The sequence below is a fragment of the Sminthopsis crassicaudata genome, chromosome 3 (assembly GCF_048593235.1).
Source record: "Sminthopsis crassicaudata isolate SCR6 chromosome 3, ASM4859323v1, whole genome shotgun sequence".
Classification (NCBI taxonomy): domain Eukaryota; kingdom Metazoa; phylum Chordata; class Mammalia; order Dasyuromorphia; family Dasyuridae; genus Sminthopsis; species Sminthopsis crassicaudata.
Window position 1 is genome coordinate 528644153 of NC_133619.1, and position 25254 is coordinate 528669406.

General features: G+C 33.9%; 1 protein-coding gene across 1 annotated transcript in view; it reads right to left on the reverse strand.

The window, feature by feature from the left end:
• Positions 1–25254, reverse strand: part of DDX10 (DEAD-box helicase 10) — a 245600-nt gene that overhangs the window by 184493 nt on the left and 35853 nt on the right. Inside the window, exons 10-12 of the mRNA XM_074304323.1 lie at positions 4884–4985; positions 2582–2669; positions 1570–1658 (exon numbers count right to left, since the gene is read on the reverse strand). Of these exons, the coding sequence (XP_074160424.1) occupies positions 1570–1658; positions 2582–2669; positions 4884–4985 (279 nt within the window). The remainder of the gene's footprint in view (positions 1–1569; positions 1659–2581; positions 2670–4883; positions 4986–25254) is intronic.

Sequence of the window (25254 nt, forward strand, 5' to 3'; positions counted from 1 at the left end):
AATTATTTGATTGATTGTTTAATTAGTTCATTAATTGTGCTGACATGGCTTGTTTGTACATATATGTCTGCTTGTTCTCTCCTGCATTCAATTGTGAGCTCCTCAAAGGCAGAGAGACTGTCTTTTGCTTCTTTTTGCACTTCCCAGTACTTAGCATGGTGGCTGACACATAGCAGGTGCTTAATAAATGTTTACTAATTGCACCTGGTATCCTACTTATTATTATCCTTTTTCCCCATCTCCAGTTACACAAATTACATAAGAAAAGATGATGTTCACTAATTAATTTGGGAACAGTACAGGGCTTTTTCTCAACTCAAATGTCCATCTTCAAAACAAATGTTCTCATAATGATAATTTATTACTTTGACTCTAATAATAGCATAATCACTCAGGAATAAAAATTGATGAATAGTAGGTGTATGTAAGCTGAAGTATTGATGACTCACAAGCAATAATGGGCACAAGGGATATTACTAATGAATGAACAATTGCAACATTAGGTATATATTCCAAAGAGGCTAAAGACAGAAAGACTCTACCAAAATATTGACTTTTTCCAGCATAAGAAGTTAGAAACCAAGTAGATGCCCACCAAAACTGGTACAGCAAAACAAATCATATTATGTGACTATAACTGAATACCAATGTGCCATACAAAACAATAAATTAAAAAAAAAATGCAGAGGAACATGGAAAGATTTGTATGAACTAAAGAACAAAGAAATTAGAACTAGAAAAAAAAAGTTAAAATAATATAAATAAAAATAATAAATATAATGCTAAATTACAGGTCCACCTGTTAGAGCAGGATATTTATATTGGATTCCCTTAAAAGACAATTGCCAAAAACATTCAAAATCTAGAAGTTCAAAGACCAAGTAAAAGGAACCAAATGACCCTTCTCATAACTAAGGTTCTGAAAGTATCTATTCTTCCTGAACACCATTACTACCTATCCAAAAATTTGTTCCAGGGACAGTTCTTTAAGTTAATGGCAAATGTGAGGACAGTGAGAGATGGTCTGAGTAATAATTTTGAACATTTTGCTCCTTATAGAAATCATTCCTATGTAACATCCCAGAAAATGACTGGCAGATACAATCATTTCATGAGCTATTTTTACTTAATAGTTTTTGTTGCTGTTATAAAAGATGGTTCAATATGCAGGGAAGATAACAGAAAATGAAGGTAGTATGTAAAAAAGGATCAATTTTTAAAAATAAATAAATGTATGAGTGGAAAAAAAGAAGGGCTTGTTATAGAACTTAGCCAAAGAATAAAAAATAGACAAGCCCAAATACTCTACTGATAAGAAAAAAACCTAAAGATTCTCCCTTACACTGGGGAGATTCTCTGTTGACATCTATGGAAGAATAGAAACAAGAATGAGAAGGCACAGATGGTTAGGTTGTCATGGGCAACAACAGAAGTTAAGAATCACATAGCTGAAATTATAGATCTGCTAAGTACAAGTATCAGGGCTCTGCATATAAGCAGGCACTCAATAAATATATGCAGCATTGGATTAATGGTCCACAATGGCATCTCAATTCTATAAATACTTACAGAGCATATTCAGGTAGAAGCAACTTGTTCACATCAAACACTTCTTTATTCTTCATTAGATATACTGAACGCAGGTAGGACACAAAACACTGTAATAAGGATTTTTAGGATATTATATATAGACAAATGGGAAAATAATAGAAATTTAAAATCAACCCAAAAGGACACATTGAGCAGAGTACCAGGTAATCACAGGAAAGCACTTTACAAAATCTCATTATCCTATTCTTTCCACCCAGACAAACCTAACCAATTATAAAACAGCATCTATTAACCAGTACCATTCCTATTCATATGGTCAAAATCTTTTTTGGTTAGTCTCTACTGGACTGCCCAGAAAAAGGTCCTTAAAATAATGATTTTCAAATTAAAGATGTCATAGTGCTCTAGCGAATAGTTTTACCTGAAAAATTATATCTCCATCCAAAAAAGTAATTAGAGATATACAGCACTATGAATGCTTAATAAATATTTAATAATTGATTGATTATTCCCAACTACTGAATGTCTCTACACACAGAAAATACCTTGTACAAAAAAGCAGTTCTCTACACAACAAGACTTTAAATTGTCCCTCAATACCACATTTTAAGTATAATTCTATGATCAAAAGAATTCCAGCAGTAGCAACCAAGCATATATCAGGACTGAAATGCTTCCTTGGGGCATGGGGGGGGGGGGGGGAAGGAGGAGAAGAAACGCTAACACTTATATATGATATTACTGATTTTATGATTAAAACTTAACTGATAAACTATCTCATTTTTCCCAAATGATATCAGTTCATAACTTACAAAGGGCCTATATGAAAGACTATTCCCTTAAACAAGAAAGACAATGTAGAGCTGGTGCCACAGAACACTAACAAACTTCACTGCCCCAAAAACCAAAATTACAATTTCCTAAGGCATTGATTTCTTACTTTATATCTTCAGAGCACAAACATTTGCAATAGCATAACCACACAAACTCAAAATATCAAATATAGTTCTTCTATTCAAAAATTACTTACTCTTTGGGCCCGTTCTTTTAGATCTTGATCTTGAGCTAAAAATGCTTCCATTTTCTTCTGGATATCTATAAGTTTTTCAGGATTAATTCTAAATAATAAAAGAAAACAAAAACTAAAATTCCATCATTTCATTTTCAGAAAAGTGCCTTCAGACTATTTTCCACCTTCATTATCTGTAATTTTTAAGTTCACGAAACTATTACTAGTCTCTGAACATGTTTTACTTACAACTTTACTGAGCATAAAATTCAATCATAGCGGCTTTTATGAATGATTCAAGGTCATACATATCTCAGGTCATATTTGAACTCGGGTCTTACTGACTCCAGGAACTCAGTAACCTAGCAATTTTATAATCACAATCATTTTAGTCCCAAACAACTTGAAATCATTTTTCAAGCAAGTAAGAATCAATTTGCTTGGTGTTTATAAATATTTTCCCACATCTAGAAATTAAGAATAAAAATAAGTTAATCAAATAAAAACATTTATTAAGCAACTATTGTGTCTAACTGTCCTTGAGAAGCTTATATCCTACTAGGTGGAAACACATATACACATAAGGATATATAAAAACAAGGTAATTTTGCAAAGAAAGCATTAACCATTGTAGAAATAAAAAAAAAATTCTCAAACAGAAGGTGGTGTTTGAGCTGAGCTTTGAGGACACCCTGCAAAGTCACGGAGACAGGATATGGAATGCCATCAGTGAATAAAGACAAGGTCAATTTGGCAGAAACAAAAAACATGAAGGAAGTAATATGAAGTTAATCAAAATATGTGCTGATTTCATATTATCAAGAGCTTTACATGCCAAACAAAACAATCAGTATTTGATCCTGGAGACAGAAGAGAGAAATACTGAATAGGAGAGTAATATGTTCAAACATCTTCAGAGCAGGATTATCACTTTTGCTACTACGGGAAAGAAGGGTAGACTCCTTGTCAGCTGTTCCATGAGTTCATACTACATTTGAAGAGGACCTAACATAGACTGATGATGATGTAAGTGAAAAAGATTGTGGCATCTAACAAATGAGTGTTATGGATATCAAAAGATGAAAAATTTAGAGTTTGATAGTTATAAAGTCCAACCCTCTCACTTGAGTATAATGAACACCAGGGAAATTAAGTGACTTGGACTGTATCATCCAGCCTCTAAGTATAGGAGAAAGATTTCTAACCCATGGAAAAATTGAAGGTAAATAGAAAATAGTGAATCTGGATAAATGAAAGGAAGAATGGTGCCATCCTTGAAAGAAACAAGGACATTAAGAAGCGGGTTTGCTTTAGGGGTAGGGAGATAATGAATTCTGCTTTGGATGTCTTGATTCGGAGATACATTCTAGACATTTTGTTCAAAATGTCTAAAAGGTAGGTGGTTGGTGGTATAGTATTGAATATCCTCCATATTTATGTAACATTACATCTTGCAAAGTATTTTCACATAATTAACTCCTCTAATCTTCACAAAACTTTGTAGCAATACATACACACTTGATCAAAGAATATGAAAATTGAGGAGAGGCTCAAAAATCATTTCATTTGATTCCCTAATTTGAAAAATGAGGAAAATGATGTCCAGAATGCTATAGTTCTTAACATTGTTGCTTAAAACTACACTGTACCTTTACGTAATACTTTATATCTTTAAAAATGTTATTCATTAATTATCTCATCTGATATTCACAAATTTATGAGGTAAGCAATGAAGTTATTACACTTTAGCCCATTTTACAGATAAGAAAACTGAAACTTGGATAGAATTATATACGGTAAAATACATCCCACCAATCAGAAAACTCAATGATCAAGTAAAATTAGGATGCTTACAATGAACATTGTTGACATTTATGTAAATGCTTGATAACTGAAAAGCACTTTACATGTTCACACTTACATCTCCTGAGAACCCTGTGAAGCAGACATTATAAATATTATATTCATTTTAAAGAAGAGGAAAATGAGACTCAGACATAACAACCAAAAGAAGTGACTGATTCAGGATCATACAACTAGTATCTGATATAAGCAGACTTCTTAGCAACAATAATAATAGGCTGCCTCACATAATAAATTTCATTTTACTTGGTAGTTTTAATTTTTTTACTCAAACTTTACTCAGATTACATCAGAAATCTAAATTTAATCCTTCTTTTGTGCTACTTTCTTGATAGTTTTTCCAATACAAATAGCAAGGGAAAAAAAAAATGACAACGAAGTATTATGAAATGACTATAATAATGATAGTTTCATTTAGTTTTTCTAATTTCAATATTAAGAAACAACAGATATTTCTTACTTGATTTCCTTCACAGGAACTTTCCTCTGGGAAAGCTGATGAACCATTCCTTTTACTTCAGAGGGGAGCAAAATTAACAATGACTCACCACCTTCCTTATACCTAAATAAGCAGAAACAGAAAACAAAACAAAAAGAAAAACAAAAGAGAAAAGAATTTATTTCATTTCACTTTTTATATTAAACTCAAACATTATTGAATATGAAATGAAGAATCACAGGTTATTTTTATCTAACAAATTTCAATACACATTTTCAAAAAATTTCTACTAGTAAAATAAAGTCATGATTACCACCTTTTTTTTAGTTTCCTATCAACAATCATAAGTTCTGATCACATTAATAAAAGAAAAAAATTACTGAGAAACCATATACTAAAAAAAAAAAAAAAAGCCAAAAAAAAAAAAAAAAAAAAACAGCCATTCAATGATTAAATACCCAATAATTAAGCACCAACAATGAGCAGAACTTTTGCTAAATTCTGGAAGAAATTAAAAGGTTTTTCTAGAGCTTAAAGTCTAATATGGAGCTAACAAGCTAACTCTTAGGTAACTAGGAAGTCATGATAAAATAAGATAGTAATTTTAAAAAATTAAAGCTTTTTACTTTAATTCCATCATTTAAATACTTATAACATGGAAGGCATGACGTTAATGCTAATAATGTTAACTAAGAAGACAAAAAGCAAAACAATCCCTGCACTACAATATCCACAGAAAAGTGTAATAAATAATAATAATAATAATAATAATAATAATAATAATAATAATAAAGAATGGATTGAGCAAAAGGAGAGATTAATGAGTTTTAGGAAAATTTGGGGAAGAAAAAGCACAAACTACAGGGAAGGGAGCAAGGAATTAAAAGGAAGATCAGGGAAGTAGCACCTGAAATTGAAGGAAGTAAATATTTTGAAAGACTGAGATGAGGGCAGTTTACATTCTAAGCATGGAACACGACCCATATAAACACAAGGAAGTAAGAGACAGAACAAGTCTGAAGAACTACTAATAATCCAATTTGTCCGGAACAGAGAATGTCAGAAAAAACATTTGAAATAAGTCTGGAAAGTTAGACATTTAAATGTCAGAATATCTTATTTAATCCTAAAAGTCACAAAATATTTTGAACAAGGGAGTAGAATAGACCTGAGCTGAAGGGAAATAGAAATAAAACCCAATAAGAGACTATTATACTAGCCAAGGCAAAAGAAAATGATTTCTTAAAGTCAAGTATTGGGTGGGTAAGTGGAGAAAAGCAAATGTGTACAAAAGAAACTATGAAATTAAAATCAACATGACTTGACAAATGATTGGAAATAGAAGGTAAGGAGAGAGAAGAATGAAAAATGACAACAGTGGCTACAAACTTTGTATGACCCAAAATGGTGATATTACCAACCAACAAATAAGGGAATTTCAAAATCACGTAAGGGAAAAAGATTGTTTGGGGCATGATGACTTGAAGTGTTAATAGCTTATCTAAGTGGTTGATCAACAAGTAGTTGACAATATAAGATTGGAGTTCAGAAGCTCTCTATTGGCTTCAGAGAGAACATGGCAACTGGATTTAGTCTTGAAGGAAATAAATGACTCTAAAAATGACAGTCTGCTTTCTAATGTGAGAAATGACTGATGCAAAATACATAGAGGCAAAAGATGAATGCTAAGTTTGGAAAAGAGCTAGTTAGTAAACCAATCTGGTTTAAAAACAGGATTATTGAAGGGGAGTGGTGTGAAAGAAGGTTGAAAAGGTAGTTAAGATACAAATTGTTAATTGTCTTAAAGGGTAAGTAAACCATCGGCAATGGGGATCCACTTAAGGAATAATTAAGACAACCTCTAAAAGAAAACAGAAGGTGAATCAAATACACAATAGAAAAAGGAAGCTCTGGCAAAGAGAAAAGTCCACTTGTTCACTAAGACAAAGAGTTGTGTGCAATAAGAGGGAAAAGAAGTGAAAGAATTCAGGGCAAGTGGTATCAATTTTCTTAGACAAGTAGGCTGAGATATCATCTTGAAAAAGGGACCCTCTAATCCTTGAAGGAGAAAATCTCCTTCAAACTCTGCCTCAGTGAGGCAGTGTAAATTCCTTTACAGAGAACCTCTGCACCATCAGAAGGGAGTTCCCCAAACTCCCTACCCTTGCACTGAATCCCAAGGGGTACAGGGGAGTCAAACCTCTCCATTTGGTCCCCTGAACCCCAAACCTGCCACTAGACCTTATCATTTAACTCCTTGACCACCAAAAAAACCCTAATCTCATTTTGGTTTCCTAAATCTAGACCTTATCATTTGGTTCCCTACTAAAGGGAACCCCAAAACCTAAATCTCATCAATTTGACAGGAGAGGATGGGTCACTGGAAATTTTAGGAGATAAAGTTCAAAACAATCCTTATGAGAATGTCAGGGAGAGTGAAAGATAAATAAAAGAAACTGTTAAAATCCAAATGAGGTTAAATAACTTAAAATTATATTATGTGTAACTTCCTCCAGAATTAACAGTCTAGGGAAGCAGAGAAGTTTGATTTGGGGGGAGATCAAAGAATGAAGGTTGGCATGAATGGCAAATGGAAAAGAGGGTAACATTTTCATTGCAATTAAATACCATAGCTTGTTTAGCCATTCTCCAACTGATGGGCATCCCTCTGATTTCCAATTCTTAAACACCACAAAAAGAAGTTCTTTAAATATTTTTGTAAAAATAGATTGCTTTCCCTTTATTTTGGATGTCTTCGGGATATAGACCTAGCAATGGTTTTGCTAGATCAAAGGGTATCTTTGAGCTTCTGCAAAATGGTTGGATCAGTTCACACCACCACCAACAGTACATTAGTTTCTCAGCTTTCCCACATCCCTGCCAACATCCAACAATTGCCCTTTTTGTCACATTAGGAAAGGTACACATTTACACCACAAGGAGAGTTTAAATGGTTTGATCTCCTAGTCAAAGGAAGCTGGCTAATCAAGTTCAGGATGTGAGGGATAGACAATCAAAAGAAATAAATCATTCTTCCATTCAAAAAGCTTCCAAAAATTAACATCTGATAAACTGTAGCACTGTAAATAAAAAAATAACTGGGGAAAGGAACATGATACTGATGATCCTCTAGAAGACTGCGGAATCAAGGGATGTGTGTGAGGTACAATGAAGAGAGCACAGAGGGCCTGAGGTCAAATGCCACCTCTGATACTTATCAGTGAGTGAGCCTAAACTGAGCAAGTCACTTCGCCTTCTCTGAACCTCAGGACCCACTCTGAAAAAATGAGGACGATAATATTCATAGTGAGAAGTTAATGAAATAACATATATAAAGTGATTTTTACAAATTTTATAGTACCCTATAAAAGTCACTGTAGTTATTAACACAAAGCCAAAGAAACATATATATTGAGAGGGATTTTTCAAATTTATCTTCAATAATAATATGTGGTCATAAATCAGGTAATAACTGATCTTTCTCTAACACATTAAATGCACATCAAATACAGTCTCATTTGATCTTTCTTGGAGGTATATAATAGGGTTCCTATTCCTTATTCAATCCACTGAGCCCAATGGATGATTCCTTTCCAACATACACATGTCCTCTTTTCACTTTCCAATCTCCAAGATAAAATGGAAACATTGCATAAGATTTCTCCCCAGAAGACAGAGAAGTAAGAAGAAATGATAATTAAATAAGTACCCAAATCAATTGACTTAGAACTAAGAAAGATCTCCAGAGGTCACTGAATCTCACCCCATCATTTTACCAAAAACAGCAAGCTTCAGTAACTTTTCTAAGATCCCAAAAATAGCATAATTTGAACCTAGGTCTTACTGACTTTAACTGCTAAGTATATGTACAACCTCCAATGACTAGCTGTGACACTACTAACTCCAGACCTTCATACATACATACATATAAATATATGTGTATATACACACATATGCATATAAAAATATATATTATATACAATTATACATAATATATATTATACAACAATATATATTAGGCATAATATATATTATATAACAATATATATTATACATAAAATATATTAATTACTAATATATTATATATATGAACATGTTTATTTCATTGTTTAATCTCAATAACTTGACTCCCATAATAAGAAACCTTTATGCATCCTTTTAAAGTCTGCAAAGCATTCTATGTATATATAAAATTTCATTTTGAGCTCCTCAACCCTGAAAAGGAATTGCTATACTTAAAATTATCATCTGCTTGTAGATGAGTAAATTGGAGTCTGGAAAGACTAAGCATTTTACCTAGGTTCACACAACTGGGACGTGTTAAAGATAGGAGATGAAGTTACATTTTTTGTAATACCACCCCTACTAAAATCAGAGCTGAGGTATCCAGGTATCAAATGTCTGCCATCCATAGCTATTTGCTCCATTGTTTCCATGCCAAGTTTTTAATTCACCTTCATTTGTGAATTAAAGGACTATCTTTTGCCTTTAAAGGCTTTAAAGAGAAAACAAGTGATAACAAAATCTCTTTGTGCTCAGAGAAAAGTAGGTCCCTAGTGAATAAGCAGCAGCCTCATTAAGGCTACACAGCAGAAGGAAAGGCATTTTATAAAATTCATTTAAGCTAAAAGAATTTTTTCTAACAATTATTAATTCCTATATCTCAACTGAGAAAACTGATAGTGATCTTCAATAACAATGCTTATAGTAACTGTCTTACAATTTTATTACTACAATTTACCAGCCAACTCAGTTGCTATTAAGTTATCCTTTCAATATCTATACCATAACATACTTGTTAAATCTTTTCAGTCACAACTTTCTTCACAAAAAACCATGAACTTTTTGCATCAGCTATCACACATTCCAAATTTTAAAGTATTTTTGATCTTAATATGCTTGCCTCTTAAGGCCTAAACATGTGTCATTAATTTTGAAATGATAAGGTCAAACTTCTGCTGTCCCGTAGTGGAATCAATCATCTTGCAATTCCTAAAAGGGAATCAACCTCTCACACTAAGACAACTCCTACAGAATATGGAACAGGACAGAAAAATTATATAAAATTATTAAGGTAGAATAACTACAATAATATTATTCTTTGCTGCCCTCAACCTTAGAATCTATTACTATCCAAAATTCTCTATTCTCACAAAGAAACCCAAAACCAATAAAACTACCTTTTAAGTCAGACTTCCTTATTTTCACTTAGTCATTTCCAAAAATAACAGGATATTAGTTTCATAATTTTCCAAAATTACAGAAAGAAATAGAAAGTTATAGACTATATCATAAAGGATCATTAATTAAATCAGCTGCCAAAATCCTTTGTTCATTTATACAAAACCTAATGGAGATAGATGATACAACATAACTGTTTCTGTAAAACTCTCTGGAGAAGGTAATTTTGTTTGAAGGAATGTGAAAACTAGTGAGAGTACAGAGGCAATTTCCTATATTTATTGTGATTTCACCAAAGTTCATAACCCTCAATCATCCTCAATTCTTCACTTTCCCTCATTACTTCTCCACACCTCACTCTCATTCCCAGAATATCCAAGTAGTTGATAAATCTTGTCATTTCCACCGCCACATCTCCAAGATTTGTCAGAAATCTAATTTATGTCTTCATTAAACCTACTGCACTGCCTTCCTAATCTTCAAGTCAACCTCAATATTCTCTTCTCATCTCTATCTCCCAAAATTCCTTCAAAACTTAGTTCAAGCACCATCAACTTTACTTGCCTTTTCAAGGCATTACTTGATTTCCTTCAGCTGCTTTTGCCCTCCTCCAAAAAAATATCATGTACCAATTCCATAGGTACCAACAAGTATAAGCTCCTTGAGAGAGGGAACTGTTTTAGCTTTTGTCTTTGCATATTTAAGGCCTAGAACACAAAGTAGAAGCTTAATAAATGCCTGTAGAACTAAATTGTACAACAGCTAAAATGATATTCCTACACTGTTTTTAATCACTTCACAAAGATATAGAACTTCTTTGGCAATTAATTAATATATATCTTATGTTTATCTGCCTAAAAACATCATGTGCCATTAGATTTGTAAAGTTCTTGAAGAAATCAGTCTTTTTCTTTCCATATTCAGGATCCTATCTGATTTGTGATCCTCCCTCCACACCTAGAATAGAGCAAAATGCACTTGATAGTACTTTAGTAACAAAGAAGTCAACAAATAACTCAATAAATTGCATCTTAAGAAGATTATGAAAAAAATATAAGGATCCAAAGAGAAAAAAGCAATTCCCTAAACTTAAGCTATAATACCCGTTTTCCACAAGTTCCATAAAGCACTGAGTTTATACTTTATTCTCATGTATAGTTTTTCTATACTCCTATAGATCATAGTTCAATTCCAAAAGCAACTGCTATTCAGAAGCCTGGTTTTAATTACCACATAACACAAGTTTTAATTAGCTTCAAATTTTAATTTAGCTTTTATTCAATTCAATTATATACTCTCATGGCCCAATAAACTTCCTAATTATCTCCAAACTCATGACAACTTTTAAATAGCAGTTTGACTGGTTTTTATTAAAATTTCCCCAAAAAAGGGCATTATATATGCTGACATTTTCCCATGTATATATAACTAAAATAGTCAATTCAAAATATTTAAATTAATTACAAAAAGATCAAATATATTCGTGCTTTAAAATTTAATGGCAACATTAGAACTGCATTGGCACCTTTTTCTTTTAAAAAAAAATTAACATCTTCAATCTCTAGATACAATGAAATTCTGTTCCTACTCTTCTTCATCTTTTCAGCCATCAATATATAAAGATTTGCAATTATATTTCTAGAAGGCAAAAATTTTGGCAGATTTATAATACCTATAGTATGAATAAAGTTTGTTGAATGAATGTGAATTTACCTTTTTATGAACTCTACCATCATGCCATAAGTTTCCAACAACATTCATTTGTCATCAGGAATGAATATGTACATCGAAGACAACCATTTTGCCCTTTTAATCACTATACTACTGATATATCTCAAAGTTCAGCAACCACCTGTTACTAAGTGTTACAACTGAGATGTAAATGAAATTAAAACTAGGTAAGGGAAATAGGAAAAGGACACAAGCTAACAATCTACTACCAAGATGAAGGAAAAGGAGAAAAGAGCAAAATAGCAAGTATTAGAGCCAACAAGACTCTAAAAAGATATATACAAAGTTCAAGTATACTTCTGGCAAATGATAGTTGTAGAAGCTTAAGCCAGTCCCTTAAGCCTCAGTGAACAAGGAAAGTCTTTTAAGATAAAGAAATGAAGAGTATGGGTCAATCTGTATTTGAATTTCCTCAGTAGGAATTCTCTCTACTAATGAAATCATAGGAAATTGATGATGTTAATGATGATGATGACAACGAAGTGAATAATGATGCTACCATAACTACTACATATTTATATAACTTTTTAAGGCTTTTAGAGTGCTTTATAAATAATAGCCCTAAACTTCATTTGTTGCCTTTCAATACTTGTCATAGTCTGACTCAACAAAATCATTTGTATACTTTTCATCTCACCTCCAAAATGTAGGATACTTCCAGTGAAAGAATGCTGGGAAATGACTATGAACCAAAACATAGAATTCCAAATCCCTCTATTTTTGTCTGCCTGCATTTCTGATTTCCTTCACAGGCTAATCGTACACTATTTCAAAGTCCAATTCTTTTTGTACAGCAAAATAACTGTATGGACAAGTATACATATATTTTATTTAACTTATACTTTACCATATTTAACATGTATTGGTCAACCTGCCATCAGGGGGATGGGAGGGGGGGGAAAAAGTTGGAACAAAAGGTTTTGCAATTGTCAATGCTGAAAAATGACCCATGCATATATCTTGTAAATAAAAAGGAAGGAAGCAAGGAAGGGAGGGAGGGAGGGAAGGAAGGGAGGAGAGGGAGAGAAGGAAGGGAGGAGAGGGAGAGAAGGAAGGGAGGGGAGAGAGGCAACAGAGGGAGGGGGGAAGGGAGGGAGGGAGGGAGGAAGCAAAATGTAGGGAACTTGAACAGAAAAACTGTTCATTTCATCTTCGTTTCTCCCACAGCATGGAGCAGAAGATTTTACACCTCACAGGTACTCAGTAAAATGTCCACTAAACTATACTGCTAGAAACATTCCATTATAAAAGAAAATGCCTCACATTATGAAGAGCTGACATTGATGTGTTTTTTAATCTTGACACAAGGGTAAATGGGAACAGAATTTATAAATAACAAATACCAACTAACTAAAAGAAAGATAAAGCTATGATTTCACAAAGTCAAAAACAAAATTAGTTTTGTACAAACAAAACTAATGCGGACAGGATTAGAAGGGAAGCAATAAACTAGGAAAACATTTTTACAGCTAAAAGTTTTGATAAAAGCCTCATCTCCAAAATATATAGAGAATTGACTCTAATTTATAAGAAATCAAGCCATTCTCCAATTGATAAATGGTCAAAGGATATAAACAATTTTCAGATGAAGAAATTAAAACTATTTATAGTCATATGAAAAGGTGTTCCAAACCATTATTCATCAGAGAAACTCTAAAATACCATTACACACCTCTCAGATTGGCTAAGATGACAGGAAAAGATAATGATGAATGTTGGAGGAGATGTGGGAAAATTGGGACACTGATACATTGTTGGAGTTGTGAACGGATCTAACCATTCTGGAGAGCAGTTTGGAACTATGTTCAAAAAGTTATCAAATTGTGCATACCCTTTGATCTAGCAGTGTTACTCCTGGGCTTATATCCCAAAGAGATATTAAAGAAGGGAAAGGGACCCGTATGTACAAAAAATGTTTGTGGCAGCCCTTTTCACAATGGCTAGAAACTGGAAGTTGAATGGATGCCCACCAGTTGGAGAATGGCTGAATGCATTATGGTATATGAATGTTATGGAATATTATTGTTTTATAAGAAATGACGGAGAGGCTTGGAGAAACTTGTACAAAGTGATGCTAAGTGAAATGAGCAGAATATAGAGATCATTATATACTTCAACAATACTATATGAGGATCAGTTTTGATGGACGTGGTTCTCTTCAACAATGAGAGGAAGCAAATCAGTTCCAATTGATCTGTAATGAACAGAACCAGCTACACCAGGGAAAGAACATTGGGAAATAAATATGGACCACAACTTAACATTTCCACTCTTTCTGTCATTGTTTGCTTGCATTTTTGTTTTTTCTTCTCAGGTTATTTTTACTTTCTTTCTAAATCCAATCTTTCTTGTACAGCAAGATAACTATATAAATATGTATACATATAACATATTTAACATATACTTTAACATATTTAATGTGTATGGGACTACTTGCCATCCAGGGGAAGAGGTAGAGGGAAAGAGGAGAAAAGGTGAAACAGAAGTTTTTGCAAGGTTCAATGTTGAAAAATTACCCATGGGGGCGGAGCCAAGATGGCGGAGAAGATACACGCGATTCTGTGAGCTCCCTTCTTCCCTCAGTACCAATTAGTTAAATCAGCTTCAAAAATAACACTGGACTGATAGAAACCACAAGGACTGGAAGCACAACTTACCAGCTAAAGAGAATCTGGAGTTTCAACAGAAAAGGTCGGTTCCCAGGGGAGGAAAAAAAGAGGCCAGCACAGACGGTTGGGTGGTGGCATACTGCGCCGATCGCGCTGGGGAGTGCTCTGGGATCAGAGAAGCCACTGAGATAGAAGAATCTGGCACAGGCTGTTAGCTCTTCTCTGCTTATAAAACAGCAGTTCAGAAGAGAAATCAAGACACTTTAAAATATAAAGCCAGATACTAGAACCACCCCAATCGGGAAGTGACCTAACAGATCTCAGCACTGTGGGTGTGGCCGACTTAGGCTGTCCCGGCTTTCACCAGGGAGTAGTTAAGAGATTGAGAAGTGGGCAGATACGGCCCAAGGCAACACACACTGCCTGGCTCAGCTGGAGGCTATGGAACTAAGCCCCAGAAGTCCCAGAGAAGCGGAACCTTTGAAATAGGGACCGCGGTTTCAGGGCAGAAACTTCCAGTTTGAGCTCAGGGGCTTTTTTCACATCAGCTGCTGACATCCACGCCCCACGGGACGCATTGGCTGGGCTTTATGTCGCCTTTACTATTCAGTCTTAAACCTCAGGGAAGTCGCTAGGACACACAGCGCCTTCAAAGGGCAGTCCTGCTAATCACCTCTGAGGCACTTCCAGGGAAGGGGTGGGGAACTCTCTCCCAGAGCTCTTTCTTAGTACAGGCACAGGAGCCGCTGCATCCATCCAGTCTGGGAGGAAGCTGGTAAAGAAATAAATAAATAATTTCCTACCCCAGGAACAGACCCCAAAATATTTTTTAAGCATGAGTAAAAAGCCAAGAAAAACGATCAATTCTTTCTACACAGAGAAAGAGCGGGTATCCAACCTTGAGGAAGTTAACAGCAGAGAGTCAGCAGATAACAGCCTAAAGGGGAATGATTCCTGCCTTCCATCACATAACTCTCTCCTAGAAGAGACTATTAAAAAGTTAAGAGAGTTTGAAGAAAAATGGGGAAAGAGAAGCTATGATAGAGAATAACAACATTCTGAAATTGGAGTTGGAAAAAATAAAGAATTCACAGGAGATTCAGGGAAACAAAATTTGTGGATTAGAAAAGGTTAAAAAATCACAGGAAAGTAGGATTTCTAAACTGGAAAAGATAAAGTCTCAAGAAAATAGGATTTCTGAATTGGAAAAAGAAAATAATTCTCTAAAAAAAAAAATTAGGGAAATGGAAAAAAATTCAATAGAGCAAAATAATTCATTTAAAAATGAAATTGGGCATATACAAAAAGAACTAAAAACTTTGAATGAAGAAAATAACTCCTTAAAAATCAGGATTCAGGATGGAACAAATAGAAATGAATGATTCATTGAGAACCCAAGAATCAGTCAAACAAAACAAAAAAAAAAAAAAAAAAAAAAAATGAAAAGCTGGAGAATAACGTCAAATACTTACTGGGAAAATCTATAGACCTGGAAAATAGATCTAGGAGAGATAATCTGAGGATCATTGGACTTCCCGAAAACTATGACCAAAAAAAAGAGCCTAGATTCTATTTTACAGGAAATCATCAAAGAGAACTGTCCAGAGATAATAGAAACAGAAGGGAAAATAGACGTCGAAAGAATTCATCGAACTCCTTCTGAAATAGACCCTAAAAAAAGAACTCCACGGAATATTGTGGCTAAGCTGCAGAATTACCACACAAAGGAGAAAATCTTGCAAGCAGCTAGAAAAAAAACAATTTAAATACCAAGGTGCCACAATAAGGGTCACACAAGATCTGGCTGCCTCCACATTAAAAGATAGAAGGGCCTGGAATCTGATATTGCAAAAGGCAAAAGATCAAGGATTGCAACCAAGAATAAACTACCCAGCTAAGTTTAGCATCTTTTTCCATGGAAGAAGAGGGTCATTCAATGAAATAGAGGAATTCCACATGTTTCTAAGAAAAAAACCAGATTTAAACAAAAAATTTGATCTACATCCACAAGAGTGAAGAGAAACAGAAAAAGGTAGACAGAACCCTTGAGAACTGTATCTCTATTGTGGATATATAGAAAGTACGCATGGATAATTTGATTTTACTGATATAAAAAAAAAAAAGGGGGGTGTAGTAAAGGGAAGGGGGTAGTACCAGAAAAGGGCGAAGGAGTGATAAAAAGAGGAAAACTACATCCCAGGAAGAGGCATAGAAAATACACCATATCTGAGGGAATTTAGAGAGGGGAAGAAACATTGTGTGAATCTTACTCTCATCAGAAGAGGCTCAAAGAGTAAATAATTGACATATGTTTTTCAGAGAATTCTCTCTCTCCTCATTAAAAGGGGGGAGAGGAAAAGGGAAAAGGAAAAGGAAAAGGAGAATAAGGGAAGTGACTTGGAGGGAGGGGGAGGGATACTAAAAAAAAAAGGGAGGGCTGCGCGTCACAAGTGGGGTCTATAAATTAAATATCAGGGAAGGGGTTCGGGGGGTCAAGGGAAAAAGCATAATCTGGGGATAATATGATGGCAGGAAATACAGAATTAGTAATTTTAACTGTAAATGTGAATGGGATGAACTCTCCCATCAAACGTAGACGGAAAGCAGACTGGATCAAAAGTCAGAACCCTACAATATGATGTTTACAGGAAACACACTTAAAGCAAGGGAGATAAAGGATCTTAAGGACATAAAGATCTTAACATCAAATGTAGGAAGGCAGAAATAATAAATGCCTTCTTCTCAGATCACAATGCAATAAAAGCTACATTTAGTAAGAAGTTAGGGGTAAATAGACCAAAAAGTAATTGGAAACTGAATAATCTCATCTTAAAGAATGACTGGGTAAAACAGCAAATTATAGAAACAATTAATAATTTCACCCAAGATAATGACAATGATGAGACATCATACCAAAATCTGTGGGATACAGCTAAAGCAGTAATAAGGGGAAATTTTATATCTTTAGAGGCTTATTTGAACAAAATAGAGAAAGAGAAGATTAACGAATTGGGCCTGCAACATAAAAAGCTAGAAAAAGACCAAATTAAAAACCCCCAACCAAAAATTAAACTTGAAATACAAAAATTAAAAGGAGAAATCAATAATATTGAAAGTAAAAAAACTATTGAATTAATAAATATTTGGTAAATCTGATCAGAAAAAGGAAAGAGGAAAATCAAATTGTTAGTCTTACAAATGAAAAGGGGGATATTTCCACCAATGAAGAGGAAATAAGAGAAATAATAAGGACTTACTTTGCCCAACTTTATGCCAATAAATTTGATAACTTAAGTGAAATGGATGACTTCCTCCAAAAATATAGGCTCCCTAGATTAACAGAGGAGGAGATAAATTGCTTAAATAGTCCCATTTCAGAAAAAGAAATAGAACAAGCTACTAATCAACTCCCCAGGAAAAAATCCCCAGGACCAGATGGATTTACATGTGAATTCTACCAAACATTTAAAGAACAATTAGCCCCAATGCTATATAAACTATTTGAAAAAATAGAGGATGAAGGAGTCCTACCAAACTCCTTTTATGACACAGACATGGTACTGATACCTAAACCAGGTCGATCGAAAACTGAGAAAGAAAATTATAGACCAATCTCCTTAATGAATATTGATGCTAAAATCTTAAATAAGATATTAGCAAAAAGACTTCAGAAAATCATCCCCAGGATAATACACTATGATCAAGTAGGATTTATATCAGGAATGCAAGGCTGGTTTAATATGAGGAAAACTATTAGTATAATTGACCATATTAATAATCAAATTAATAAAAACCATATGATCATCTCAACAGATGCAGAAAAAGCATTTGACAAAATCCAACATCTATTCCTACTAAAAACGCTTGAGAGTATAGGAATAAATGGACTATTCCTTAGAATAATCAGAAGCATATATTTACAACCGTCAGTCAGCATAATATGCAATAGAAATAAACTGCAACCTTTCCCAGTAAGATCAGGAGTGAAACAAGGTTGCCCACTATCACCATTACTATTCAATATAGTACTAGAAACGCTAGCCTCGGCAATAAGAGCCGAGAAAGAGATTCAAGGAATTAGAGTAGGAAATGAGGAAATCAAACAATCACTCTTTGCAGATGACATGATGGTATACTTAGAGAACTCCAAAGACTCTGCTAAAAAGCTATTAGAAATAATTCAGAATTTTAGCAAAGTGGCAGGATACAAAACAAATCCACATAAATCCTCAGCATTCTTATATATCGCCAACAAAATGCAATAGCAAGAGATACAAAGAGAAATTCCATTCCAAACAAATGTTGAGAGTATAAAGTATTTGGGAATCCATCTACCAAAGAATAGTAAGGAATTATATGAGAAAAATTACAAAACACTTGCCACAAAAATAAAGTCAGATTTAAATAATTGGAAAGACATTCAGTGCTCTTGGATAGGCCGAGTGAATATAATAAAGATGACAATACTCCCCAAACTAATCTATTTATTTAGTGCTATACCAATCAGACTCCCAAGAAACTATTTTAATGACCTAGAAAAAATAACAACAAAATTCATATGGAAGAATGAAAGGTCGAGAATTGCAAGGGAACTAATGAAAAAAAAGTCAGAGGAAGGTGGTCTAAGTGTACCTGATCTAAAGCTATATTATATAGCAGCAGTCACCAAAACCATTTGGTAATGGCTAAAAAATAGACCGGTAGATCAGTGGAACAGATTAGATACAAAGGACAAAAAAGGGTACATCTATAGCAATCTAATCTTTGACAAACCCAAAGATACCAACATTAGGGATAAAAATTCATTATTTGGAAAAAAACTGTTGGGAAAACTGGAAATTAGTATGGCAGAAATTAGATATGGATCCACACTTAACACCATATACCAAGATAAGATCAAAATGGGTCCATGATTTAGGCATAAAGAATGAGATAAATAGATTAGAGAAACAGAAAATAGTCTACCTTTCAGACCTGTGGAAGAGGAAGGAATTTATGACCAGAGGAGAACTAGAGATCATTATTGATCACAAAATAGAAGATTTTGATTACATCAAACTAAAAAGTTTCTGTACAAACAATACTAATGCAAACAAGATTAGAAGGGAAGTAACAAATTGGGAAAATATTTTTAAAGTTAAAGGTTCTGACAAAGGTCTCATTTCCAAAATATATAGAGAAGTGACCCTGATTTATAAGAAATCAAACCATTCTCCAATTGATAAATGGTCAAAGGATATGAACAATTCTCAGATGATGAAATTGAAACTATTTCCACTCATATGAAAGTGTTCCAAATCACTACTGATCAGAGAAATGCAAATTAAGACAACTCTGAGATACCACTACACACCTGTCAAATTGGCTAAGATGACAGGAACAAATAATGATGAATGTTGGAGGGGATGTGGGAAAACTGGGACACTGATACATTGAGAATCCAGCCATTCTGGAGAGCAATTTGGAACTATGCCCAAAAAGTTATCAAACTGTGCATACCCTTTGACCCAGCATTGCTGTTATTGGGATTATATCCCAAAGAAATACTAAAGAGCAGAAAGAGACTTGTATGTGCCAAAATGTTTGTGGCAGCTCTTTTTGTTGCTAGAAATTGGAAGATGAATGGATGTCTATCAATTGGAGAATGGTTGGGTAAATTATGGTATATGAAGGTTATGGAATATTATTGCTCTGTAAGAAATGACCAGCAGGACGAATACAGAGAGGTTTGGAAAGACTTACATGAACTGATGCTGAGTGAAATGAATAGAACCAGAAGATCGCTATATACTTCAATGCTGTATGAGGATGTATACTGATGGAAGTGGCTATCTTCAACATAAAGAAGATCCAACTCACTTCCAGTTGATCAATGATGGACAGAAACAACTACACCCAAAGAAGGAACACTGGGAAGTGAATGTAAATTGTTAGCACTACTGTCTACCTACCCAGGTTACTTAACCTTTGGAATCTAATACTTAATGTGCAACAAGAAAATGGTATTTACACACATATATTGTATCTAGGTTATATTGAACACATGTAAAATGTATGGGATTGCCTGTCATCTAGGGGAGGGAGTAGAGGGAGGAGGGGAATAATTTGGAAAAAATGAATACAAGGGATAATGTTATAAAAAAAAAAATTGCTCATGCATATATACTGTGGGAAAAAAATTCTAAATTTAAAAAAAAATTACCCATGCATATGTTTTGTATATAAAAAGCTATAATAATTTTTAAAAAAAGAAATCACAGATCCAGACTAGTAAGACTCACTATAAACAGATTAAGTTTTATGACTTAATATATAGTCATATAAAAAAATGCTCTAAATCAATATTGATGAGAGAAATGCAAATTAACATAATTCTGACGTATCATTTCACACCTATGAGATTAACTAAGATGAAGGAAAAGTTGATGATAAATGTTGGAGAGGATATAGAAAAACTGGGACACTAATACATTGTTGGTGGAGTTGTGAAATGATCCAGCTCTTTCTGGAGAGCAATTTAGAACTATGCCCAAAGGACTACAGAACTTTGAATACCTTTTGATCTAGCAGTATCATTACTAGGTCTGTATCCTAAAGAGATCATGCAAGAAAGAAAAAGAAACCTATGTGCAAAAATGTTTGTAAGTAGCTCTTTTTTTGTGATGGCAAAGAATTGGAAACAGAGGAGACACCCATCAGTTCAGGAATGAATGAATAAGTTATGGTATATGAATGTAATATAGTATTATTGTTCTATAACAAATGATAAGCAGCTTGATTTTGATGGCATTAAACATTTTCTTGTTAGAGATAAACAAACTATGCTGCTGGCAAATTATGTGGAGTGCTCATTTTTAACTTAGCAGCTTCTGAATTTCCTCATCATTTTTACCAAACCAATGAGTAAGTGTGGTACTGTACATCAAATTTCTAAAAAGTGCCCACTCCTACTCTGCTCCATTAAGGCCCACCATGTGTTGGCTCAGTTTTCCCTCCAAGTAAGCAACTAACTGTTCATATACAAAGAGGCACTCTAATCTGCTGACATTGTCTCTTTTTTAATGGTACTATGAATAATTTTGTAGAGAAGGTATTTAATGCTTACAAACACAGGAATGTGTTAATGTGCAACAAAAACAAATATGTGCTATACTGAATCCTTGTATACTTCTTGTATACTTATAGTCAGCATTTGGACAAAACAGAAAAGGAGCTATGAGATTACTTAAATATTTGTGAATAATGAAATTATGTTTTTAAAAATACATTGATATTCTCTGTTCAAAATTTATTTACATTTAACAAGATAATTCTTAGCTAGGTATGAAAGTTGTTTTCAGGGTACATGGAAAAGAAGCAACAAGTGATGAGCCCAAGTCTCATGAAAATGGGAGAATTTTACTTGAAAAATAAACATTTCAAAATACATTAGTTTTGCCAAGTACTACAACTACTGTCCAAATCAATCTCCTGGTAGACATCTTTGCCTTGGGGCTGACACTTCTACTAAATGTGAATGTTAGCTTAGAAAGGATGAGTCTGTGACTGGTCTATCACTCTGTACCACACATCATTCTCAAATCCCTCTGCCTCTTTTCCTTACAAGGACATACTCTATTAAGTGCCAGTGTTTGTTTTGAGGGTGTATCCTCAAAGTTTTAATGTATTTAGATAAAAGTAAGATCATATTGATAGACAGAGCATGATGAGACATACAAGTTAGCTATTGCTTTTTCCAACTCCATTCCTTCCAAGGACTCCCTTGCCATGTCTGATAATGTCAGTTTCCAATATGGCAACTCAAAGAGGACTCCCTAATACTGCTCTGGCATTAAAGCCACCCAGGATAAGCTGACCTTCATAAATTTTTTTCTCTGACTTCATCAAGATTTGTCACAAGAGGAGCATACATACTGATGATAGTTATCACAGACTGTCCTTCATTCCGTTTGGGAGGTGTATAACCTTGTTGACTATTTGGCTCTGAAACTATGCCTGCTTCATGGCACTCCTTATAACTGAAGCCACTCTAGAGAACAGTGTCTGACTTTGGTAATTTGGCCTTCATTTGCCAGTCTTGTTTCACTGAGCGCTGCAATTTGGATGCAATTTCTGTTGAGTTCTCTCACAACAAAAGCTGTTCATCTTTCAGGCCTACTGGGTTTCCATATTCCATATGTCAATCAAGAGCATAATCTTCATAAAATTTCTTGCACATGTTTTTGTGTTTCATAGGGTGAGTTTTCTAGCCCTTTCCTTACAGCAGGAAGTGAGCCAGTACAGAAGACTGCTCAAATATCCAGGGGACTACCAAATTCCACTGCTGCTTCACTCCAGTGAGAAGACAATCTTATGGCCTAACCCACCTGTATGCAGAATTGTAAATGAAGCTGCCAGACAATCAGCAACTGCTGCTTCATCATTTGCCATCACCACAGGATTTTGAAATAAGTTAAAATGATAAAATAATATGGTTGATGTCTGTTGAATTGTACATAAAATTGGAGTTGCTCAAAGTCATCAGCCAGACTCTCTTCCAGAGTCATCAAAGTCCAGTGGCAAGATAAAAGTCAAAATGAACTACTGACGGCTCAGATGTGTGTCTTCATGTCTAACAAAGATGATTATATCTCCAAGGTCTGTCCAAGCTCTGATTACTCCACAGTTAACCAATCAGGGATGAAACAAGATTTCCCACTATCATCATTACCATTCAATACTGTATTAGAAATATTAGATTTGGCAATAAAAGAAAAAGAGATTAAAAGAATTAGACTAGGTAATGAGGAAGCCAAACTATTGCTCCTTATAGAGGATATGATGGTATATGTAGGGAATCCTATACAATCAACTAAAAAACTACCAGAAAAAATTCACAACTTTAGTGAAGTTGGAGGATAAAAAATAAATCCACATAAAACATTAGCATTTTTATATATTACCACCAAAGCCCAGCAGCAAGAGATACAAACAGAAATTCCATTTAAAATAACTATAGATAATATAAAATGTTTAAAAGCCTACCTGCCCCCTCTTTGTAGTGGCTAAAAACTGGAAACTGAATGAATGCCCATCAATTGGAGAATGGCTGAATAAACTGTGGTATATGAATGTTGTGGAATATTATTGTTCTGTAAGAAATGACCAGCAGGATGATTTCAGAAAGACCTGGAGAGACTTCTATGAACTGATGTTGAGGATCAGGAGATCATTATATACTTCAACAATAATATTATATGATGAAAAATTCTAATGAATGTGGTTCTCTTCAACAATACGATGAACCAAATCAGTTCCATTTATTCAATAATAAAGAGAACCAGCTACACCCAGCAAAAGAACTCTGGGAAATGAGTGTGAACCACTACATAGCATTTCCAATTCCCTCTATTTTTCTCTGCCTGCATTTTTTATTTCCTTCACAAGTTAATTGTACATTATTTCAAAGTCCGATTCTTCTTGTGCAGCAAAATAACTGTATGGATATGTATAGATGTATTGTATTTAACATATACTTTAACATGTTTAACATGTATTGGTCTACCTGCCATCTGGGAGACAGGGTGGGCAGAAGGAAGGGAAAAATTGGAACAAAAAGTTTTACAATTGTCAATGCTGAAAAATTACCCATGCATATCTCTTGTAAATAAAAAGCTATTAAAAAAAAAAAAGAAGAAGTCTACCTGACAAGACAAAGCCAGGAATGATATGAACATAATTACATAACACAATTACACTTTCCATATAAATAAAGTAAGATCTAATCAATTAGAAGAATATCAAATACTCATGAACAGGTTAAACTAATATAATAAAAATGACAATTCTACCTAACCTAATGCCATACCAATCAAATTGCCAAGAAATTATTTTACATAGCTTGAAAAAAATAGTAACAAAATTCATCAGGAAAAATAAAATGTCAAGAATTTCTAGGGAATTAATGAAACAAAATGCAAATGAAGATAGCCTAGCTGTACCAGCCCTAAAACTACATTATAAAGCAGCGGTCATCAAAACCATTTGGTATTAGCTAAGGAACAGAGTAGTCGATGAGTGGAATGGTTTAGGTTCATAGAACACAATAGTCAATGACTATAGTAATCTAGTATTTGACAAACCCAAAGACCCCAGCTTTTGGGATAAGAACTCACTGACAAAAATTAGTATGGCAGAAATTAGGCACTGACCCACACCTAACACCATATGCCAAGATAAGGTTGAAATGGGATCATGATTTAGGCACAAAGAGTGATATTATAAGCAAATTAAAAGAAAAAAGGATAGTTTACCTCTCAGATCTGTGAAGGAAGGAATTTGTGATAATTATATAATAATATATATTATTTATGTTACATATATATATAAACTTGATATAATAAAACTGAGATATTACATAATAGCTCATTTTTATTATATCAAGTTAAAAAATTTTGTACAAACAAAATCAATGCAAACAAAATTAGAAGGAAAGCAATAAAATAAAAACTACTTAATATTGTTGAGTTCCAAGAACCTTAGCAATGGGCCCTGGGCTAAAGCAAGTTTCTATTCTGATGAAGAAAAAGAAAGAAAAGAGAGAAAGGAAAGAAAGGTAGATCTGTAATCTGATTCTATGAGCTTATGGAATTCCTAGAACTTCCTTCTACTCCATTAAAGGCTAAAAAAGAGAAAATGGAAAATTATACTCATATAGATACTTATCAGGCTCTCTGATAAAAAGTTTAGAGGCAGAAAAAAGTTAAAATGCTTTTTAAATATATACTACTTAAATAGAACTAATAACCAATTCTTAACTATAATGATGTCCAGTAGCTCTTAAGATATCATGGGATTTAGAGGTAGGAGAGACCTTAGAGAATAGTAAGTCA